The sequence below is a fragment of the Grampus griseus genome, assembly GCF_964374135.1.
Source record: "Grampus griseus genome assembly, chromosome: 6".
NCBI classification, from domain to species: domain Eukaryota; kingdom Metazoa; phylum Chordata; class Mammalia; order Artiodactyla; family Delphinidae; genus Grampus; species Grampus griseus.
The window spans coordinates 19,628,213-19,649,719 of record NC_139000.1 but is presented as its reverse complement, the minus strand read 5'-3'; the positions used below and the strand labels follow the sequence as shown (position 1 = coordinate 19,649,719).

Here is a 21,507-nt window from a genome sequence, read left to right as displayed (position 1 = left end):
TGTGTCAGGCCCTGTCCTTGGTCTCAAGTGAAGAGTTCAATGTCTAAAAAATCTTCTGTTTCTGTACCTATCACGTTCATGAGTTACTTCCACACACGTGGCATCTCCCTTTAGGACCTTGTAGAAACTGATCCAGGCGGGTAGGATGTGTGCACTAACCCCTCCTCTACAGATGAGAGGACCAGGGTTGGGGAGACAAAAGACTTGGCCAAGGGCACGCAGCATGTTCTTGCAGGAGGAGCTGGGATGCAGCTTCAGTGAGGACCATGGCTCTTCCTCCTTCTCCAGCCCAGAACAGATGAGGGCAAGAGGGAAGACATCAGTGTGCCCGGGTGCCATGCTGCCTCATGTCCCGTGCTGTCCCCTAATCCCACCCTCCCCCCGGCTCGGAACCTAGTCTCACTCCAGTAGGAACCAAGAAGCTTCTAGAAGCTTTGTCCAGTCCGCTGTGGCAAACTGGTGGCGAACTGGTCATTTATATTTCACCAGATATCAGAAATTATTCATTGAGGTGGCATCTTTGAACAGCAGTGACAAGAACTCGTGTTTCTTCTGTTTTCTCTTATCCCCGCCCCAAACCCTCAGGTACATTCAGGATCTAACCCCAGCAGAGCAGAAGCTGTGCTGCCCGGGACATGGGGCTTAATTGTCCCCAGTCTGGGCACGCGCAGACCTGGGTTTAAATCCTGGCTCCACTCCTTACTAGCTCTGCAGTCCCGACCCACTCTAAGCTTTGGTTTCTGCAGACGGTAATAGCTCCCACCTCCTGTGAGGAAGCCGGTTGAGGAATCTCCAGGGCTGCCTTGGAGTTTTCGACTTGCTGGGTGATTTGGGGAACTTCTTTCCTCTCCCTGGGGCTGTCTCCCCGCTATGACCCAGTGTTGGGAGAGCTCCCTTCTTAGAAATGACTGCAGGACCTTTCAGAGCCTGAGAGGGTGTTCAAGGCTGTGTCTGGCCAGTTCTGCATGGTTCTCGAGGGGCACGGGACAGACTGGCAGAGGCTGAGCCAGAGCTGTGGGCCCAGGCCTGCCAGGAGTTGTAGCACTGCGGGAGGGAGCTCTGTGGGAGCCCCAGGAGCAGGGGGAACATGGAAAAGCTGAGCTTGGCCCCGGGTGACTAGGGGCGGGGAAGCTGTGGTTCACAGAGGCTGCACAGAAGCTGCACAGAAGCCCCACGCCCAGGAGGAGGCGAGTCAAGGCCTTATTTATTCACGATCAGGCTGCTGGCATTTGCACACCCTTGCACTTTTTCCAAGCGTTACCTCGGGGAGACCCGGCCGAGCGCCTGGCCCACAGCAGATGCTCCATGACTATCTGGGAGATGAATGAAGGAATTTGATCCTTACGGAAAACAGGTTGTCCTGACACGCAGGCCAGGCTCTTTGAGGTTACACAGATCTTTGCTGCCGGTGCAGTAAGGAGGCGCTTGTAGTGCAAGAGCACACAGACTTTGGATTTGGAATGACCTGGGTTTGAACCATTCCCTTATCCAGCCATCTTTTCATTCTTTCAACAAATGTTGAATGAGTGCCTTCTAGGTGCTAGGTGCTGTGTGACCTTTGGCAAGTCACTTAACCTCTCTGAACCTCAGTTTTTGGCCTCTGTAAAACAAGGGTATGGTACCACCTACCTTTCCAAAGTTATGTGGGTTGTCTGAGATGAGAGGCGTAAAGCACCCAGCTTTAGAATATGGGTTCCAGTGGATGTGTGTGGCTGATTGTTGATGTGTAAATGGTTGAGGTAGGGGCATTGTTGCCCTAAGAGAACCAAGAGGTTCTGGCACAGGAGGGCCTTCACGCCGTTGGCAGTTAGGAATCAGGGCTAGATCTTGAGCAATTCACCCCTTACACTGGTATCATCTAGAATCCAAGAGAACGGAGGGGCATTTTGCTTTGTCTTTGCATATGATTTTTGAGCTCCTGCTGCGTGCCAGGCTCTGTGCTAAGCAGTTTGTGTGACCCCAGGCAGAGAACAGGGTAATCGAGGAGAGTTTAAGGAAGGCATTATTTACAGAGGTGTTGGCATCATCAAAGGAATCAACAGGGGCTGGAGAAGCACATGGGGTCCAACGTGAATTACAAGGGGAGGGGAAGGTGTTGCTAGAAGCCAGTGAGAGTTAAAGCATGAACAGGGGTCTCGGACAGGAGCTGGGACCAAACTATAGCACAGCAAGGAGGGAGCAGGGAGAGAAATACCCCACCCGCCCTCTCCTTCTACTGGAAGGAGAAGCTTCTTGCTGGGGTCTCCCATTGACCAAACTCAGCCAGAAGCAGAGAGCGGGGAAGCCTGGCAGTGCAGCCTGTAGAGGTCAGCTTCCCAGGGCACAGAATGGATCTGGGGAGCAAATGGAGAATAACCAGCACGCGTATACATTATCTTGGGGAAAAAAAAGGGGGGGTATTGTAGTCCTATTTTACAGCTGGGAAAACTGAGACCCAGAGGCACAGGGAGATGAAGTGATCTGCTCAAGGCCTGTCCCAGTAGGCCCTTCCCTCGGACAGAGACTGAGGAAAGCTCGGTGCCCTTTGGGCTAACCTTGGGAATAATCGTGAGCTCAGATGGTTAGAGATGGGAGGGCCTTTTGAGATCTCCTGCCTTCCCTACCAGGCAGCAGGCACTGAGCAGAAACCCAGAGAATGAAAGGTCATTGCTCAGGGTCACCTGGCTGTTAGCAGCTCACTCAGGACTGGACTCAGGTCTCCCAGATCCCAGGCCTGCGAAACCTCTCCTTGCCTGCTGCCAGGGGCCATGCCAGCCAGGACTTACTTCCTTCTGCAAGGCTTGGCAGGCGGGCTATTGCAGCTGGACACAAGGGTGGACTTGTTCCGGGGGATGGGGTTCCCCTAGGCCTGACTGTTGGAGGCCAGGACCCTTGGGGGAAGCCCAGAGCGGCTGCCTGGTTGTTTCCATGGCTCTGTTTGCGTGAGCCCCGAGCCCAGGCCTCGTCCACCTCCCCCAGACAGGCCTGCAGCCCCCGCTCCCCTCCCCCTCAGCTCCAGGCCCTCTCAGAGGCCCCGTTGTTTGCAGCGTGGAGTGGAAAAATCCCACCCTGGCCTTGTGAATCATCCCGGAGTCACCCGCTCAGGCTTCGGGCCCTGGAAAGAAATGGCAGCGTTTTTCCACTGCACGGTGAGCAGGCAGGGTCTCGGATCAAGCGAGAAGGGCAGGGGGCACCCAGCCTCACTGCGTGTGGGAGGGTCAGGCCTGCCTGGGGCCGCAGCTGGGCTGCTGGGCTGCCATGTCAAGGAGTCCAGCTGTGAACTGACATCACCAGGCGGGGCCGTGGGTCCTGCCTGGCACTTAGAGTCTGTTTTGCAGATGTCAAGGATGAGGTCAGACTCCAGGCTGGATGCCAAGAGGGTGTGTCCAGGCCACTGCAGTGGTGGCTGTCCCAGGGCCCACCGGGGAGCTACACCCACGGAGACTGCCTCTCCCTGAAGCCCTGCACCATCTTTCACCCCTCCGGGCCTTGGCCACCTTCTCTGGGAGATGGACGTGATCTCACCGTTTCTCTCCCATTGGAAAACCTAGAGGAGGACATCACCACAGAAATTCAGGGAACGCCAGTGTTGGGAAGGTTCTGGGATAGTCATTTCACAGATGCCCACACAGGGGAAGGGACTTACCCGAGTTTACGCACCTAGTCACGACGCACCTGACCGAGATTGCCTGTGAGGAAGCTGCCCAGGATAAGAGAACAAGTCAAATGATCCTTGGTTGAATCCAGGCCCTACCTGTTAGCTGTGTGGCCTTGAGCAGATCACTTTGCCTCTCCGAGCCTCTCTGTGGTTTCTCATCCGTGAAGAGGGTTCAGTCATGATAAAGGTACTGCAGTAACGCTTGGCCTCAGCACCCCGCACTTCCCCTTGATTCTGGGTCACCTGGAAGAATAGGGCCGAGGAGGACCTTCTAGGAGGGGAAACCTTTGCTCTCCCCCAAACAGATGCTGGGGAAGGTGACTTAAAATTTTGAGTTGGGGAGTTTCCAGCAGCTTGCTTAACAGAAACAGCACTAACTTGCTGGGCGTTAACTGTGTACCAGGCACTAGGATTTGCACTTTTTACAGATTACCTGTCAGCTAGGTGCTGGTACAGCCTCATTTTACAGTTAAGGAATGAAGCCTTGGAGGCTGGAGGGAGCTGGCCCAAAGCCACACAGCTAGTAAGTGAGGGCGCCCAGTGTGGACCCAGGCCCCTGTCTTATACTGTATTCTACTACTTCCCAGGGAGGAGCAGAGAGTAGGCTGACCCTGAATCTGCAACCCCCAGAGGTAGATAAAAGACTAGAAACTGTCCACCCCGCCCCTGGGCTCTGGATGGAAGGAATGCTGCCTGCTGCCAGTTTGGCCAGAGGTACCTGGAGGCTCAGATGGCCAGGACTTGCACTAGGTCACGCAGAGCCTCCCTCCCTCCGGCCGGGGCTCTTTCCAGTGACCCTGGGGCCTTGGTACCCATGTCTGCCTGTCTGGATCTCTCTTCTGATTTTTATTTATGGACGAGCAAGCACGTGGTGTTCACAGACCAGAACTGTGAATCAAGGCTGCCCAGCGTGAGATCTGGATTAATTACCAGCCAAATCATACTGGGATTTCAACACCGATTTTAACTCTGGGCAGGAAACCTGGAATCTCGTTGATGGTTATTTGAAACAAATGAATTCCCCAGGCCTCACACATCCTTGAAAGCCTGGCTTCCTTTGAAGGCTGTGTTCAGTTCTTTACATCAGGCACTTAGTTAATCCTCATTCACTCCTTTGGGGTAGACAGGGCAGTAGCTGTGGTAAAGGAGAACTGTGGAGACTCAGGCTGAAGGCCTTGCACCAAGTCTCCAGCTATTAAGTGGCAAGACCAGGATTTGAACAAAGGTCAGACTGCGGTTTTGTAAGTCTGCTGGGCTGACTTGCTTCCTATGGGAAGGGAAGAGAGGTGAGGCCAGACAGGTGCTCCCTGAATGCCATGATGCGGGGTTAGGCCCGTCTTATGTGGGAAATGGGGAGCCATTGAATGTTGTTGAGCAGGGGGAATGCCTTGGGAAGGTGAACCAGGCTGTGTGGAGGAAGACTGGAGGGGGGAGAGGGGGGAGGCAGGGAGACAAGTGAGCGGGCTGTTGCACGTTCTCAGGGCGTGGTGATGAAGGTTGGACCCGGCTGTGACCGCTGGAATAGGTGCAACATTTGAGTGACGATTGCATACTAGGCATTGTGTTATATGTTTACCATCTCATTTTATCCTCGCGATAATCCAATGAGGAGGGCATTATTACTCCATTTTATTGGCACAGTCTGGTTAAGGAGCTTGCCCAAACCCAGCTGGTAGGTGGCAGCACTGGGATTTGAACCCAGGCCTGTCTGATGCAGCAGTCTTTGCTTACACCCTTGATGCTACACTGCCGCTCCGTGGTGCAGAGATGCTGGTGTGACCTTGGACAAGTCCCTTCTCTGCTGAGGCTCCGCAGATAACTTGGCTGAACTCTGAGATCTCTTGCTGAGCCTTGGGGTGAGAGAGATGACTCATATCCCACTAGTTCCTTTGAGGAGACCATGGTCTAGTGGGAGCAACGGGCTTCTAAGCAGATAATTCCCCAAATATAATACAGTGGCCTTTAAAGCAGAGGGAAAGAAAGGGCTTGGCCCAACTTAGGGGAGGGATCAGGGAAGGCTTCCTGGAGGAGGCGACACCCTAAGTTAGTTGAGTGATAAAAGATGAGCGCTTCAAAGACCAAGAAACAGCAGCTGCAATGGCCTGAAAACCCCAAAGAGCATGCATTCCTCAGGTAGGTACCTCAAGGGATCCCTCTTCTCAACCATAGGGTTTCCATGCCCAGAGCTCTGGATAGGTTTGTTGAATGACTACATGATTCCATTCTCTTCTGCCACTGGGCACTGATGCTGTCTTCTTGCTTTTTATTCAGGGTCCCCCTGGGCTGCCTGGGCTCCCTGGACCTCCTGGTGCACGGGGTCCTCGGGTAAGTGATCACGCGCTGTCCTTTTGCGTTCTGGTAGGCTCTGTGTCCTGTACCCCATCGCCCCTGAAGTCTCAGCTTTGCTGTGTGTCCTCATGCTGCCTGGCACCCATTTTCCACTTTGTCCATTGGAGTGGACGTAGGGCTCTTAGGGGGCACTGTGTGGCCAGACGTGGCATGGGACCGTGAGAACCTCTTGAAGAGTCTATGCTGTCTATTGTGGGTATCACCCTTGGCAGCCTGGAGTGGAGAAGGGGTTTCTGCCCATCCCCTCAGCTGATGGGCTTTAGTGTTTGTCCAGGAAAAAAGCTGACTTGGGAGAGGATGACACTTGCATCCATCTTCCTGTCTCTGCTGGGACAACCTGGGGTAGCGATGCTGACATAGGCAACCAGATGGGCCGTGCCAGGGATGGGGTGAGCTTCCCATGCTGAGAGGTTCAACCAGAGTCTGGAGAATGGCTTGGCAGGGCTTTGGTGGCTGGTAGGAGCTAGCCGGAACCTCGGAGTGAAAAACAGCTCTGGTCTGTTATGCCTGGCATGTCACTTAATGCTGTCTTATTTTGATCCTCTCTCCTTCCAGGACCCCCATGGGCCAGTGTGACCACTCTCATTTTAGGGATGAGAAAACCAAATTACTAGGAAATGGAAGAGCTAGGACTGGAACCCAGGCTCTTAATCATATAATACTGGGACTCTTAGGGGTCCTCTTGGAGAGAAATCTGTCGTTTTCCCAAGAGGGCTCAGACCCATGGCGCCTGGCATCTGTGCCCAGGCTGAATCAGCCTTTCCCACGCTGGGGGCCTGGCGAGGCCCTGGCAGAGATAGCTGCCTGGGGCATATTTTTAGCTCTGAGCCCAGAGGATGGTTCTGGTTATGCAATTACTCGAGCCCTAGTTCCCTCCAGACCTGGCCCTGTGCTCCCTGGGCCCAGGGCTCTGGAATCTGCTGTCTGAAGTGGCATTTCCTCCTGGCTTTGGAGTCTCCATGGGGCACTTGCCCAGAGCTGGGGACCACAGAGGTATCATGGACAATGCTGGCCAAGGGACCTTGTAGCCTGGGACCAGGATGAGGCCCCTGGACGTAGCAGTCTGCCTGGGCCTCCAAACTCCTCCTGAGCCCCTAGCCTCTGTGCCTTTGTTTGGACTGTCCTCTTGACCCGGCATGTCCTCCTTGGCAAATTCCTCCTCCATCCATAGCTCAGATCAAATGCCGCCTCCTTTTCTGATGATCACCTCCTTCCTGGCGCTCCTGCGGCACTTCACTGCCCCTCTGGCTGGCATGGGTCCCTTTGTCAAAGCTCACACTGACCGCTGAACTCTGTCACCTGGGTGGCGTATGCAGGATCTCATCCCGTCTTCCCAGGCTTCCCGATAAGTAAGTTCCAATACTATCCCCATTTTACAAGTGAGGAAACTGAGGCTCAGAAGTGTTCAGTTGCTTTCGATAAGTTCAAACACAGAGTAAATGCCAGAGCCAGGATGGAACCCGGACAGTCTGACTCCAGAGCAGCAGACAGTCTGACTCTTAAACTACCTGTTGCGCTAATTTTTCCATCAACTCAACTGAGCCTCTCTGGGCCAGAGACAGGCGCTGTTGACTTTTCTTTTTCACCCAATGCCTAGCAGAGTACCCTGTGTGCAGAAGGTGCTGAGCAAATGGTTGCCGATGGGTTCTAGTCTGGGAGTCAAGAGCATTTCCCCCAAGAAGCTGTGTGACCTTAGGCAAGTCCCTTCCCTATTCTGGGCCTCAGTTTCCACATCTATAAAACACTGGATCATGGTAAGGCATTTCCATCCAAAGTTCCTACCAGCTCTGAAATTCCACAAGTGAGGGAATGACTCTCCTGACATCCCTCTCAGGCTTTCGGAGTACTCCCCACTCCCTGCTGCCCATCACCCTGTTTCTAGACTGGAAATTCCATAGATCATAAAATGCCAAAGATAATAGAATGCGGGGATTAAACAATCCCAGTTCCTCTGTACAGATGGTGGTTCTGGGGCTCAGGGAGGGTCAGGGCTTTATCTGAGGTCATCCAAAGCTCTGTGGCTGGCCCCTTTCCACCTCTGCATACTCCCTCGACCCATCGAGGGATGCTGGGGAATCCCTAGGCCCTCCCTCCACTCGGCTTTCTGGGCTGCAGCATTTGTAGAGTCGGTCTGCTTGGCTCTCAGTCAACTATGTGATTCATTTCTCTGCAAGGCAGTGGCTGGAGAGGAGTGGAGGAGTGGGGATGGGAAAGCAGGAAGCCCTCACCTTCACAAGCTGCAGATGGGGTAGCCGAGCGCTCTATCCCTCCATCTTTAGGGCAGCTGGGGGCACAACTGGGGAGAGGTAGTCAATCTTGGACATTGCCTGGCACAGCCCATGCCTGGTTCTAGGATGCTAGATGTGAAGGTCCCCTCCTCAAACACCCCCGTCCAACCTTTTCCCAATTCAGGCTGAGCTCTAAAGTTAGAGCCCAGGAGCCCAGGCTGGGGTGAAGCTCTGAGGTCTTCCAGATTCCTTAGACACCATGAGTCCCTGTCATTCATGGAACTGATGGGGAGACTGAGGCTGGGGAGGGGGAAGGCTCAGAACTGGGACCATATTGCATCTAGGTGCCAGGAGACAGCGTTTGGTGAAATATTGGGAAGGGGCTGGAGGGCTGATTATTTTGGAGGTCACCCATGACACCGTTATAAATTCCCCAGACTGAGTGAGCCTCTCAACTCTGTTCCTCCTCCACATGGATGGAGGAGGGGAGGGTCCCAGCTCAGGCATGGAGGAAGAGGGAGGTGCCTTGGGCAGAATGTGACAGGCTGCAGCTGGGAAGTTGGCCTTGAAGAGAGAGGAAGGAAGCAAATTCATACACAGCCAGATGAGTCAAGAGGGGGCAGGGACAAGGGCAGTGTATCTAGAGGCTGTTGTAGTAGGGGGCACCCCTCGAGGTGCCTGTCTCCATCCCCAATGCCTCAGATTATTCCTGTTGGACAAAAGACCTCCAGAAAGTACTCAACTCTTAGGACTCTGTTTATATTACTGGGCTGCAGGACGCTAGCCCAGGGCCTTTGCAGAGAAAGTGGACATAAGGCCGCAGCTGTTGTAAGGGAGATTCAAATATGGCCTGGGAAAATCCAGTGCCACGAATAAGCCTTGGACTTGAAGCCAAAAAAACTGGGTCCCGGCCCTCTCTTGGACGCTACTCTGCTGTGTGACCTTGGCCAAGACTCTGACTCTCTGAGTTCAGTCTTCCCAGCTGCTTCGTGGTCCCTGGGGGGCCCTGTAAGCTCAGAGCATGTAGGAATCTAAGGGAGAGCTCTGACTACGTGTTGGGGCCACAGGAGGGATGCCCCTTTGTTCAGAGCGGCCAAGTGCTCCCTTGGCTGGGCTCGCAACTCCAGAGGCTCATACAGAGTCCAGTTGGAGTCTGAAGTCTGGAGAGGTTCCCTTTAGCAGGAAGAGTCCCAGAAGGTTCCTTGGAGGAGGTGGCATTAAAGCCAGGCCTTGAAGAATGGGTTGGGTTTCAGCTGGAGGGGATGGGTGGGAAAGGCATGCCAGATGATGGGACAGCATGACAAAATGATACACAGGGCTTCCCTGGTGGCGCAGTGGTTGAGAGTCCGCCTCCCGATGCAGGGGATGCGGGTTCGTGCCCCGGTCCGGGAAGATCCCACGTGCCGCAGAGCAGCTGGGCCCGTGAGCCATGGCCGCTGAGCCTGCGCGTCTGGAGCCTGTGCTCCGCAGCAGGAGAGGCCACAACAGTGAGAGGCCTGCATACCGCAAAAAAAAAAAAAAAAAAAAAAAGTGTTACAGAGAGGAAGTATCCATACCAGGCGTGGTCAGGGCAGCAAACAGCTAAGTGTGCTCTGAGCCTGAGGAAGCGAGTGTGGGAGGGGCTCATGGGGCCAGGTGGAGAGCGCACAGAAAGGTGGTCACATTCAGGGGTTAAGGGCTTGTGCTCTGAAGCCACGCATCTGAGGTTGAGATCTAGCTTTGCCCCTTAGCAGCTGGGTGACCTGAGAAAGTTATAAACCTCTCTGAGCAACAGCTTCCTCATCTTGAAAATAGGAATCGTGGTAGCACCTACCTTGTGGGTTAATAGGTTAAAGTGAGATAATGCGCGGAAAGTGCTTAGCACGGGGCCGGGCATCAGGGGAGCCTCTCTGCAAGCAGCTGCTATGGCCAGACTGCTGAGACTTGACTAGGGAAGACCCAGCAGATGGGTGGGCGGAAGTGCCAGGCCCTGACCCCTATTTTCCCCTCATCTCTTTTTTCTTTTCCCTTTCAGGGTCCTCCTGGGCCTTATGGAAATCCAGGCCTCCCCGGCCCTCCTGGAGCCAAAGTGAGTGTTTGCTGTGGGGTCTGGAGGGAGAGCCGTGGGACGGATGCTGAGGTTAGGGCTGCATTGGGGGAGCTTCTCTTCTTAGAGGCTCCTGGTGGTTGGGCCTCAGGGTCACTGTGGAGGCCTCAAGCACTCCCTGGAGCCTCCCAGGTGCCAGGCCCTGTACCAGGCTGGAGACACAGTGAGGAGTTAAGAGTTTAGCTTCTGGTGGGGAGGGGTTGAGGGGGAGAAGGGCAGCTGGAACCTAAGGTCCTCAGAGGGAGTGGAAAGAAAGGTCATTTGCTGCTAAATAGGGAGGGCTGTGAAGGTCCAGCTCGAATGTACGTGTTACTGGGTCATAAGACACACCCTGGGGAGGCATGTCAAGTTTTGAGCTCGGGAGGGACGTGGAAAGATCATGTTTGAGAAAGACCCCGGATGCCATGTGGAAGATGGACTGGGGGGTGTGGAACCAGAGCAGAGGCAGGGAGACCTGGGGTGATACAGGCCAGCGTAGGGGTGTGGGAGGAGGGGAGTGGGCACCTTGACAATGTGGAGGTGAGGTAGGGAGGACTCGGTGATGGGTGAGAGGAGAGAGATGGTGACTCCCTGGTGTTAGCCTAGGTGACCAAATTGAGGAGCCGGAAGAAGGAATGTTGCATCTGGGAATCTGTAGACCGGCCCGGTGGAGATGATTCGCAGACATTCTGAAACTCAGGAGACTCTGAGCTGCAGATAGAGCCCTGGGGGGTGGCCAGCACAGAGAGGCCACCTCTGGACTTTAGATGGGACCAGAAACCCACGTGACTGGCGCTCTGATGAGTGTCGGGGGCTCCAGCCCCGGGGTGCCTTGGTGCCTTCCAGGAGCACCGGCAGAGAACAGAGCTGTCCAGGGTGGCGCGTGGAGTGAGAAGCACGAGGAAAAGTACGGGGCCAGCATTATTTAGGTTACAGGGAGAAGGCTCGAGTGATGGCTGGAGAAATAGGAGGAGAGGAAGGAAGACACAGGCTCGGGGAAGCCAAGAGCACAGCAACCGTGCCGAGAGAGTGTGGGGCAGGCCAGGACAGGCAGAGGGTCTGCCCTGCTGTCAGCTGTGGGGTGGCCAGGTGAAGAGCACCCGTGGGCCCTGGTTGGCCTGGGCTCAGGGTCCTTCTTTGCTAACGCATTACAAAGGGCTAGTGGCTTGAGGAAGGCCATTAACCGACTGGCCCCAGCTCATGCAGCGATTGATGGTTGAACATCCTCCAAAGGCCAGGCTTGACTCCTAGGGCAGAGTTCCTCTGCCCACCTTGTCCAGAAGTTTGGGACAAATGTACACAAGTGGCCCTGGATGTATGACGCTGTGGCACCAGAGCGCCAGCGCACAGCCCTTGCACACGGCGGCGGGAGCCCCTGCCTCCCCCCTGTAGGTGTGTGACTTCGGCCAGGGCTGGACTGGGGTCCTAACTTGGAAGGCGAGCACAGAGGCCTCAGCTGCTTAGGGGCCAGCAGCTGCCTGGAGGTGCTCTGGGTTTTAACAAGGCAAACACTGATGGTAGTAAGCACCGTATATTGGACCCTTACTGTGGGCTAGGCACTCTGCATGCACTTCATGTAGCCTGTCTCATTTGATCCCCACAAAGACCTAATGACCTCATTATCATTGGGTGATAGGTGGAGATATTGCACCCATTGACAGATGGGGAAACTGAGGCTCAGGTGGATTAAGACACTGTGTAAGAAACGGCAGTGGCACCTGCCCCCATGGGTCAGGCAGAGAGGGGGGAGCTCCTTGGAAGACTTCTACTTTGCAGAGGCCTCCGGTCTCCAAGGCCGTGGCGTACATCGAGATGCTGAGGATTGGCCGCTGTTTTGATTGCCAGGTTTGCTCAGGAACACGCCTTTCTTGGCCTGCCCCGGGCCTGTCTGGTCCTCCCTCCCTGCCGCCCCCAAATGTGACCCCCTGCTTCTGTGGCAGATGCTCCGTCAGCTTCTCCCCGGTCCAGGCTGCCCCACACTGCAGCGCCTCAGCTCCAGTCTGGCCTGCAGCCCACCCCCATCCTGCCAGCAGATGTGCAGAGGCCGGAGGAGGACCCACCAGCTGCTGTTCTCGCCACCTTCAGAGCAGCTCTGGGTGTGGTGCGTGAGGTTCAGTAGTCCTGACACTCCTGCTGCCACATGGAGCTGGGACCTGTGGACTCAGGGCCTCACGGATAGGCTTCCAGCTTGCTTCTGTGTAAACGAGTAAGGGTGAGGGTTCCAGAAAACACACTGGAATGGGAGTCTTCTTCTCCCATTAGAACTTGCATAACATGCCAAGGGGAAAAGTCATGCCCTTTACCTGGACACTTGGTTGTGAGTCTAAGGAGTGAGCAGAGGTGGATCCAGGACAGATCAGTTGGATGGGAGGCCCAGTCTGCTGGGCTTTGGCCCTGGGCTGCTCTCAATCTGTGGCTTGACCAGGACAGGGTTAAAGAGAGGCTCTTCCCGGATGGAATTCCTGACTTATCCAAGATTGGAAGGGAATGTCGTGGATCTGCAGGAATAGATGTGATTCTGGGGAGAGGGTCCTCGCTGTTTACCAGATCCTTTCTGGGTCTGGGAGGAGACCCGGTGGGATTGTAGGGCTGGCCTCCTCCAGGCTCTGTGCTGGTTCCTCCTCTTCCGCACGGTGTTGGCTTTGGGAGCTGCCTCTGGGGCCCCCATCCATTCATCTTCCTTCAATCAACAAACATTTATCGAGCACCTACTATGTGCTTTTGTTGGAAAAATCAGCCAAACAGGCAGGGTCTGCGTGGTGGCAGGGAGCCTGCCCTTCGTCCGCTGGGTCGCTGTGTGGTCGTTCCTGTGCTGTATTTATTGAGCCCTTGGGAGCTTATGGCCTTGTGGGTTAAAGATCCCCCTGCCAGACTAAGGATGGCAGAGATTGGTGGATTGAGGAATCAAAAAGGGGAGACAGAGCACTTCATCCCTCTTGAGGTCACAGAGGAGCAAAGACCCAAAGGGCCAATGCCTTACTGGGGTCACTTGCAGTGACCAGCAGTGGCGGGGCTGTATTTCGGGTCCTTGGGTTTGCCAGTCGGAAGACACTTGTCAGGGCTGCACAGCTGGTACAGGCCAGAGCCAGGCTTCAACCCCACATGCCTGCTCCAGAGCCCAAGGCTTTCCCCATGTACCACATACCCATATGCCCCACGTTCAAATCAAGAAGAGGGTTTGTCAGGTCCCGCAGGGAGTCAAGATCAAGGACTTTGAGAATGAGGCAGAGAAGCCAGAACCCTGGGTGGATGGCATTAGCTGACCTTGGAGGCCCAGGGTTGAGTCGTGTGTCCAACCGACCCGTAGTTATTGCTGCAGGAAAGCACGGTGGTTAAGAGCACAGACTCTGGAGCCAGACGGTCGAAGTTCCCGTCCCAGCTCTGTCACCTTTTAGTTGTGTGACTGTGAGCAAATTATTTGAACTTCTCATGCCTCAGTTTCCTTATCTGGAAAATGGGGTAATAAGAGTAGCTGCCCCCTTGGGTTGTCATGAGGTATAACTGAGTTAAGAGCAGTGCTGGCCTGTGGTAAGTGGTCAGCTGTCAGCACGTTCAAGGTGCCCGGCCTACAATGGGGCACAGACAGGGACGGTCGCTGCCGTTGTGGAAATAAGCTGACCACTCCCTGAAAAGGGCTCCACGTGAGAGGCACTGGGTGCTCAGAGACCCCACAGAATGGCGATTAACCTGGTCTGGGAGGTGAAGCCTGCCTTCCCAGAGGGTGGGAAGGTTGAACCAAGGTCTGAAGAGCAGCAGGCGACCAGGCAAAGGGGCAGGAGGAGGCTGGGGAGGGCAGCAGGCCTGGTGGGTGTGCTAAGACTTTTGGACTTTATCCAAAGAGCAGCAGGAAGGCATGAGGTTTTTAGCAGACGTGACACGATCAGATGGGGTTTGTGAAGGCCACTCAGGCAGCTTGAGAATCTTGGTCGGTGGCCAGCAAGTTGAAGGGTGACCAATGGGGAGGCCTGGAGCTGCCCCGATGGTGATGCTGATGCTGAACCAGGTGAAGTCAGATGGGATGCAGGGCCCAGGTGGGGTAAGAAGCTCTGGACCAGAGTCGGGCAGGGCTCCAGCTGTGCCTGTGCTGGGCGACGAGGCACCTGGCCCCACTCTCCCTGGCAGCCGGCCTCCTCTGGCCTGCTCGGTTTGCAGTGAATTACCCAGGATTACTAGGGGCCCTTGGGCACCCAGGGAGAATAGGTGGGCAAGAGGGGCCATGCTCAGTAACCCAAGTGACTGTTAGCAGAGCTGCTAGAAGCTGAGGTGGAGCCAGCCCTTACAGGATTCTTGGGCCTCAGGCCCCAGCCTCCCTTTCCTCTTCCTCTGATGACTGAGGTAGGGCATACTCATTAAAGAAAATGTGGAAAAGTCTAGAAAGTATCAAGAGGGAAGCAGGCCTCTTGCAGTGGCCTTGCCCAGTGATAGGCACTGACTGCATTTTGAACAGCCTGTGGGCCAGGGACTGGCCAACAGCTTTACCTGCTTTGCAGGGTGGATGTTATTACCCCCATTTTACAGATGAGAAAACTAAGGTCCAAAGTGGCTAAGTAACTAGCCTGTTTCTGATAAGTGTCAGAGACAAGATTTGAACCCTCTACTGTCTGACTCCAAAGTCCATAGTTTCAGCTACAAGTCTATTCGCTCCATAGCTCTTTAGCACTGTTGGTTAAGCAATATCTATCTATCTATCTATCTATATATAGAGAGAGAGATATATCTATATATTTATCTATATATCAGTATATATACACACACATATATACACGCATACATATATATACGAATAATTTAAAATATGCCTTGCCCGTAAGTGCTATATAGTGTTTAGCTGTAATTTTATTAACAATTGCCTTCTAGAAAGATTGAACCAATCCATGCCACCGCTAGCATTAGAGGAGGTGGTTTGAAAAAGATAATTCATTATTGTTTTCAATTCACTTCACTGCATTGATCACCTTTGAGAAGAATGTTTTTCTTACATTTGTTTTTCATTTGCATTTCACCATTTATGGATTTGTTTATTTTTGGGGTTGGGATGTTATCTTTTTCCTAAAGATTAATTAATTAATTAAATTTATTTTTGGCCGTGTTGGGTCTTCGTTGCTGCCCACGGACCTTCTCTAGTTGCAGCGAGTGGGGCCTACTCTTTGTTGCGGTGCGTGGGCTTCTCATTGCAGTGGTTTCTCTTGTTGCGGAGCACAGGCTCTAGGCACGCGGGCTCCAGTAGTTGTGGTGCGCGGGCTCAGTAGTTGTGGCTCACGGGCTAAGTTGTTCCGTGGCATGTGGGATCTTCCCAGACCAGGGCTCGAACCCATGTCCCCTGCCTTGGCAGGCAGATTCTTAACCACTGCACCACCAGGGAAGTCCCAGGATGTTATCTTTTGTTATTGACTTGTAAAAATTATTTGTGTTTATATATGAAGGCTTATTAAGCCTTCATCTACCTTACAAGTATTTTCAAATTTATTGTTTGCCTGTTAAGACTATTCATGATGATTTTCACAAGTGAGAGTGTTACCTATTTTTTTTTTTTTGGACTAACAATAATAACTAACACTTATTAGGAACTTACAATATGTCAGGTAGTATGGAGAGAGCTCTACCATATGTAGAGTGTATGGTTCTTTACTTTAATACTTAGACATTTCTTTCCCATAGTAAGACCAGAGAGGTATTCACTTATATTCCTAGTCATTTTATAATATCATTTGTACTCTTAAAATCTTAAACCATCTGGAATTAATCTTCATGGGAGTGGGTATGAGGTATAACTTTATTTTTCCCCCAGTAGTTCATCATTTATTAAATAACTTATCCTGCACTAACTATTATATGATAGACCAGGGTCTCTTCCAGGCCATTCAGATATGTTTCATTAGTGCGTTTGTATATTGCTAGTAAAATACTGTTTTATGACATTTATTAGCTTTATGCTGTGCGTCTCCCTCGTCCACTTTGAAAAAATTGTTCTGGCTATTTAATATGTCAGATAAAATTTATGCCCATCTTAATAATCTCCTTAAAAAACTCCCTTGGGGTTTTTCTTGGAATTGTATTAAATGCGTTTATTAATTTGTGAAGAATTATCATTTTTAAAATATTAACTTTTCCTATCTAAAACCATGGCATATCTTCCCATTTGGCTGAGTTTTTAAAACATCTCATAATAAACTTCTATAGTTTTTATTGCATAAATCCTGCACCTTTCTTCCTAAGTTTGTTCTTAGAAATTTTATATTTTTCTTGCTGTTATGAATGGAATATTTCCCCCATTATATTTTCTAGCTGGCTCTCAGCTATTGAAAAGAACTATTGACTTTGTATATTTGGACTTTTGTGTTTATTTTATAACCATGCCCTTTACTGAATTATTTTATTAGTTCTAACAGTATTTCAGTTAGTTCTCCTGGGTTTTCTAGACAGGCACTCATATTACTTGCAAAAAAAGACATATTTTTGTCTCTTTTTCCTCAAATCTTAGTAATCTTATTTGTTTTTCTTGCCTTATTGCCATGGCCAGAACTTATAAACACATGAAATGGTAGTAGTGTTGGTGAAAGAAAGACCTAGTGAATCTTCAGAGGACCTTCCAGGGCTGGGGACAGATCTGACCCAATCCCAACCCTAGAGTTGTCTCTTGAGACTCCATTCATTCATTTTCTCACTTGAGAAATATTTTTATGATGCCTCCCCTGGGCTATGTACTTGGGATCTTGTGTCTTGCAAAAGACGACTTGCACAGAGGACTTCTGGCCCAGAATTTTCCAGTCCTTCATGATTTGTTCCTTCTTTGTCTCAGCCCCTCTCGAGGCCTCATCTACCCAAAGCCTTCTATTCTCTCCACCTTCTCAACCCTACCTGCAGGAAAGGAGCTCATAGTTTCTATCCCTGCTATATTTTGTAGCATTTACGGTTTAGGATATACCTTCCCCACCATCTTCTAGTTCCTCAAGTCTCTGTTAACTACTCCAGGCAGAGTCTACTCTTCTGTACACAGAGAGGGAAAGGGGCTTGTCCAAGATCACACAGGCTCGTTGGCTGGAGAGCTGGGTCTGGCACCCAGGTTCTCATCCTCACCAATGTGTAAACAATTAATTAGACCTTATTATTCCTTATATCTCTTACTGGAGAATTTGAAGGAGTCTGGCTGGGAAGATGGATAGTCTTCTCCATCCCAGAAGTCACATCTTCACTTGACCAAGGGTGCCTTGAGCATTTCTGGAGCCCAGACTTCATCTGGCTCCCTCCTTGTCTTCCTCCAGCCTTAGCGTGTCTGATTTACCCTCAGTCTGGGTCCAGTGCCCCCCTACTTCCTCCTGTACTCCACTTACCACTGGATCATAGTTGTTCATCTGCAGTGTATTGAAATGTAAAGCTCTTAGGCTCTGGAAGCTAAAGCTCTGAGTCTAAATCCCACTTACAAATTGTGTGACCTTGGACCAATCACTTACCCTCTCTGTGCCTTAGTTTCCTCATCTGTGAAATGGGGAGAGTGATCACTGCTACGTCATAGATTTATGTGTTGAAGGCTTAGAAGAGCACTCAGGAAATGCTAGTGCAGATTATCATTACTGGTCTCTGGTTTCTCCCTTGATTGGTCCCCACAGGCATGAGCTGTGTCTTGATCCCCACCGTGGTATTCCTTGTGTGCACTGAAGATGGGACTCATCGTAGATGTTCAGTAAATACCTGTGTTTGTTGATGTTGTACTCGGGCAGGGATTGTGTCCCAAGCACTGTGCTGGCTGCCGAGAATGCAGAGAGCAGTGCATAGTAACTAAAATGCCTGGATACGGACTCTGAGCAAGAGAGCCACTCTGGCATCCCTTTGGGTCTCAGTTTCCCCTTTTGTAAAATGACAGAACAGGATGTAGACCGAGGTGGGCAAGGTCGGGGTGGGGAGAAGCTGCTGTCCTTTTTTAGCCATTGGAATCCTGGGTAGCCCTGGGCCTGACCTTGCACATGGACATAAAAGACATCGGAACCGGGTTTGTGAACAGCCGAGGGTGGGAGAGTGTCAGCAAGGGGCAGCTGTAGCATGAGGCAGTAGATCACAGAGGCGAGTCCTGCAGAAGTGACCTGGAGGGACCCAGGTGGACAGAGTTGGGGTTCTAGCAAGGAGGGGCTGGCCTGCAGCCTGGGGCAGTGGGAGAGCGTATGGGAGAAGTATCTAGGCTCCCCATTTGTAAACGAGGACTCTGGAGTCAGATAGACCGGGAACCTAGTCAGACCTAGTGAGACCTTGCCTCTTATCTGCACGTCACCCCGGGCTTTGACTGAGCCTCCCTGAACCCCGGTCTTGGTCCTGCAGTTCAGTAAGTGGGTGTAAGAGGACTGGTGAGGTGCTGCATTGAGTGGGCCTGGCACAGTGTTGGGTGCATGTTAGGTGAGCAGTGGAAGGCCGCCCTCCCTTTTTAAGGCTCTGTCCAGTTTGGAACGCAGTGATTTCTCATGGAGAGTGACTGAGTCAGGATTTGGAAGGTGTGGGTCCTGACGCAGAAAAGAAACAAATGGGAACTAAAGTTGGCCAAAACAGCCTGCCTGCGTGTCACGTCCATGATCCCACTGGCTCCTTGCCAAGGAACCTGGATGCCAGCGGGTATGTGTGCTCGTGCCTGTGTGTGTGTGTGTGTGTGTGTGTGCATGCGTGTGCATGTGTGCATGTATGAACATGCAGCCGTGTGCATGCCTGTGTGTGTGTGAGGCACGTGTGTGTGTGTGAGCATGTACCCATGTGCATGTGTGTGCGTGCGTATGTGTGTGCGTGCTGTGCAGCCCACATTTTAATGGTGAGGAAACAGAGGCTCAGAGAAGTGAAGTCACTTGCCTGAGGTCCTACTGTGAGTCCGTGGCTTCACCCCAGGACTTCTGACTCAGGACCCAGACTGGGGAGGGAGCTTGGGAGTGAGGGTGAGGGGCAGGGATCAGGGGCTCGTGGAAGTTGACGGCAGGGGAGACTGACTTTCCAAGGGGCTGTCTCCTGAGTAATTTAATCAGATTGGTTCAAACGAGTGGGCCCACAGCCAGGAACCCTCTTCAGCCCTGTATGAGATGTGGTTGTTGGGCCCTTTCCTGAGCACGTGCTCTTAGGAGCCAGGATCCTTGTGATGGGGACGCCTCCCATAGGCTTGGCACAAAGAATGCTTATCTCTGACTGGGGACACCCTGCTTGTCGGTGTCTTCCCTACTCACTGCCTATTCTAACTTGTCAGGTCCCGGGACGTCCTGGAACGCAGAGCTGGGAGTCACAAATTCAGGGTCTTAGCTCTCGTCTTAGCTCTGCCAGTGCCTCAGCTTGGGGCCCTGGGCAGTCCCTTTCCTTCTCCCGGCCTCAGTTTCCCCGAATGTGTTCACGGGGTAATAACACTTCCGTTGCTCACTTCATCGGGCTCTTCCGGGAACCTGGTGAAGTGAGGGTTATTGCAAACTGTGAAGGCCTGTACACAGATTAAACGGCTGCTGATGCACTGGTCCTAGGTAATTAGAGATGGTGAGGTGAGCATCAGGGGACAGGAAAATCAGAAAGAATCAAGCTTGCCTCTGGGACACATCTCTCAGAAGGTCTCTGAGAGCCCCAGGGGAACACGTCACCTGTACGTTGGGCCCAGGGATCTACAGGTTGGTTGGGGGGGACGCAGTCAAGCTGTATCTTGAGAATGCTTATGGTTTGGCTAATGATGATTGAGAAGTGGTTTTCTAGTTGAGAGTGACTGCTTGAGCAAGGACCCGGCGGTAGGGATGTGCAAGGTCTGGTGAAGGAAGGACTGTGGTCTGGGGATGGGGCAGAGGGACCCCGTCTGTGGGTTGGGCTGGTGGAAGGAGAGCAAAGTCTGGACAGGATGGCTGGGACCAGATGACGGAAGACTTGGGACACCCAAGGAGGAGTTTGGACTTTGTCAGTAGGCATGGTGGGGAGCTATGGGAGGTGCTGGAGCAGGGAAGGGATGGGATTGGAGAGGACCCTGTGGAGGAATGTGAGTGGGGTAGGCGGGGAGGGCATGTAAGCAGGGGACAGGGAGTTGAGCAGAGTTGGTGGGGAGACACCCTCTTTAGACAACATGGCGGCCAAAGTAGAATTGTTTTTGTTTCAGGGACAGAAAGGGGACCCCGGGCTCTCACCAGGAAAGGCTCACGACGGGGCAAAGGTAGGTTTCCAGGGACCCCAGTGCTCAGGGAAGTGGGGGAGTGGACAGCAGGAAAATCACTGTGCTCTGGGGCGCACCCTCCCGACAGAGGTCACTGCGTGACAAACGCTGGAGGTGGGAAGTAGAAAAGGATGGGGTCTGTTTTTTCCTCAAAGCCCTTCAGCTCTCCCTACACCAAACCCAAAACCATTCCCTTCTGCCTTCTTCCGGTGTGCAACCAATAAAACCGACAAAAAATGTTGCCTGTGGACATACCTTTGGTGAATGTCCTTTTGCCTAACGCCCTGAGTGGGTTTTCTGTAGGGCCTGTTAGGTGACCCTCGACATCCAGAAGCTTCTTGGTAGCACATGCCCAGGAAGCTTCCAACAGACATTCGAAGGCCCCTCTGAGGTTGTTAGTACGAGCAGACAGGTCTTGAACTTCCGGGACGTGGGAAGGCAACGGACTGGAGACTCAGGGCTCCCTAACTCTGAAAGGCTGAGACCAGAAGGATCTCCCATGGAAGAGAGAACGCTTAGGCCAAAGGACTTCATCCATCCCTGAAGCGTCCACCCTGTAAATTAAACAAGGGGCCTGGAGGGAGTGCAGGACCGGCCGGAGCAGGGGAACCCGAAACTCCAAGTAAGCTCATCCAATGTCCCGGACATCCATACGCTGGAAGGAATCCTCGAGTCTGTCTGGCTTCCTTCTGGACGCAATCCAAGAGCCCTCCTGACAGCAGAACACTGCTTCTCAGCCCAGCCTCCAGTGCGTGGGTCCTTAGAGGTGGCAGCTCCGGCTGATTCCTCTGAGGCACAGGTGGCTCGTTCACTCACATCTTCATGGGAAGTTCTTTCACTCAGCAAAGTCTTACTGGGCGTAAACATCCACATGCACCCCCATCGGATCCTCACTGGAAGCTTCTAGGCCAGGCAGCTAGGCCTAGCTTGCCCAGGAGAAAGCAGAAGCTTCAGCTGCGGGCGGCTTGCTGGAGGCCACGCAGCTGTTCCGAGGCAGAGCAGGCTCTGCAGCCGGGCCTGACGACATGCAGGGCCCGGGCTTCTCTCTTGCTCCTACGCTGTCTGCTTCCGGGTCTCACAGTGG

The 21,507-nt window shown here is 52.7% G+C and overlaps 1 protein-coding gene across 1 annotated transcript in view; it reads left to right on the top strand.

Moving 5' to 3' along the window:
* The window catches only part of COL27A1 (collagen type XXVII alpha 1 chain), a gene marked incomplete at its 5' end in the record, with an annotated part of 142,909 nt that overhangs the window by 14,362 nt on the left and 107,040 nt on the right, over window positions 1-21,507 (top strand). Inside the window, 3 exons of the mRNA XM_082656534.1 lie at window positions 5,909-5,962; window positions 10,229-10,282; window positions 20,370-20,423. Coding sequence (XP_082512660.1) covers window positions 5,909-5,962; window positions 10,229-10,282; window positions 20,370-20,423 — 162 coding nt within the window. The remainder of the gene's footprint in view (window positions 1-5,908; window positions 5,963-10,228; window positions 10,283-20,369; window positions 20,424-21,507) is intronic.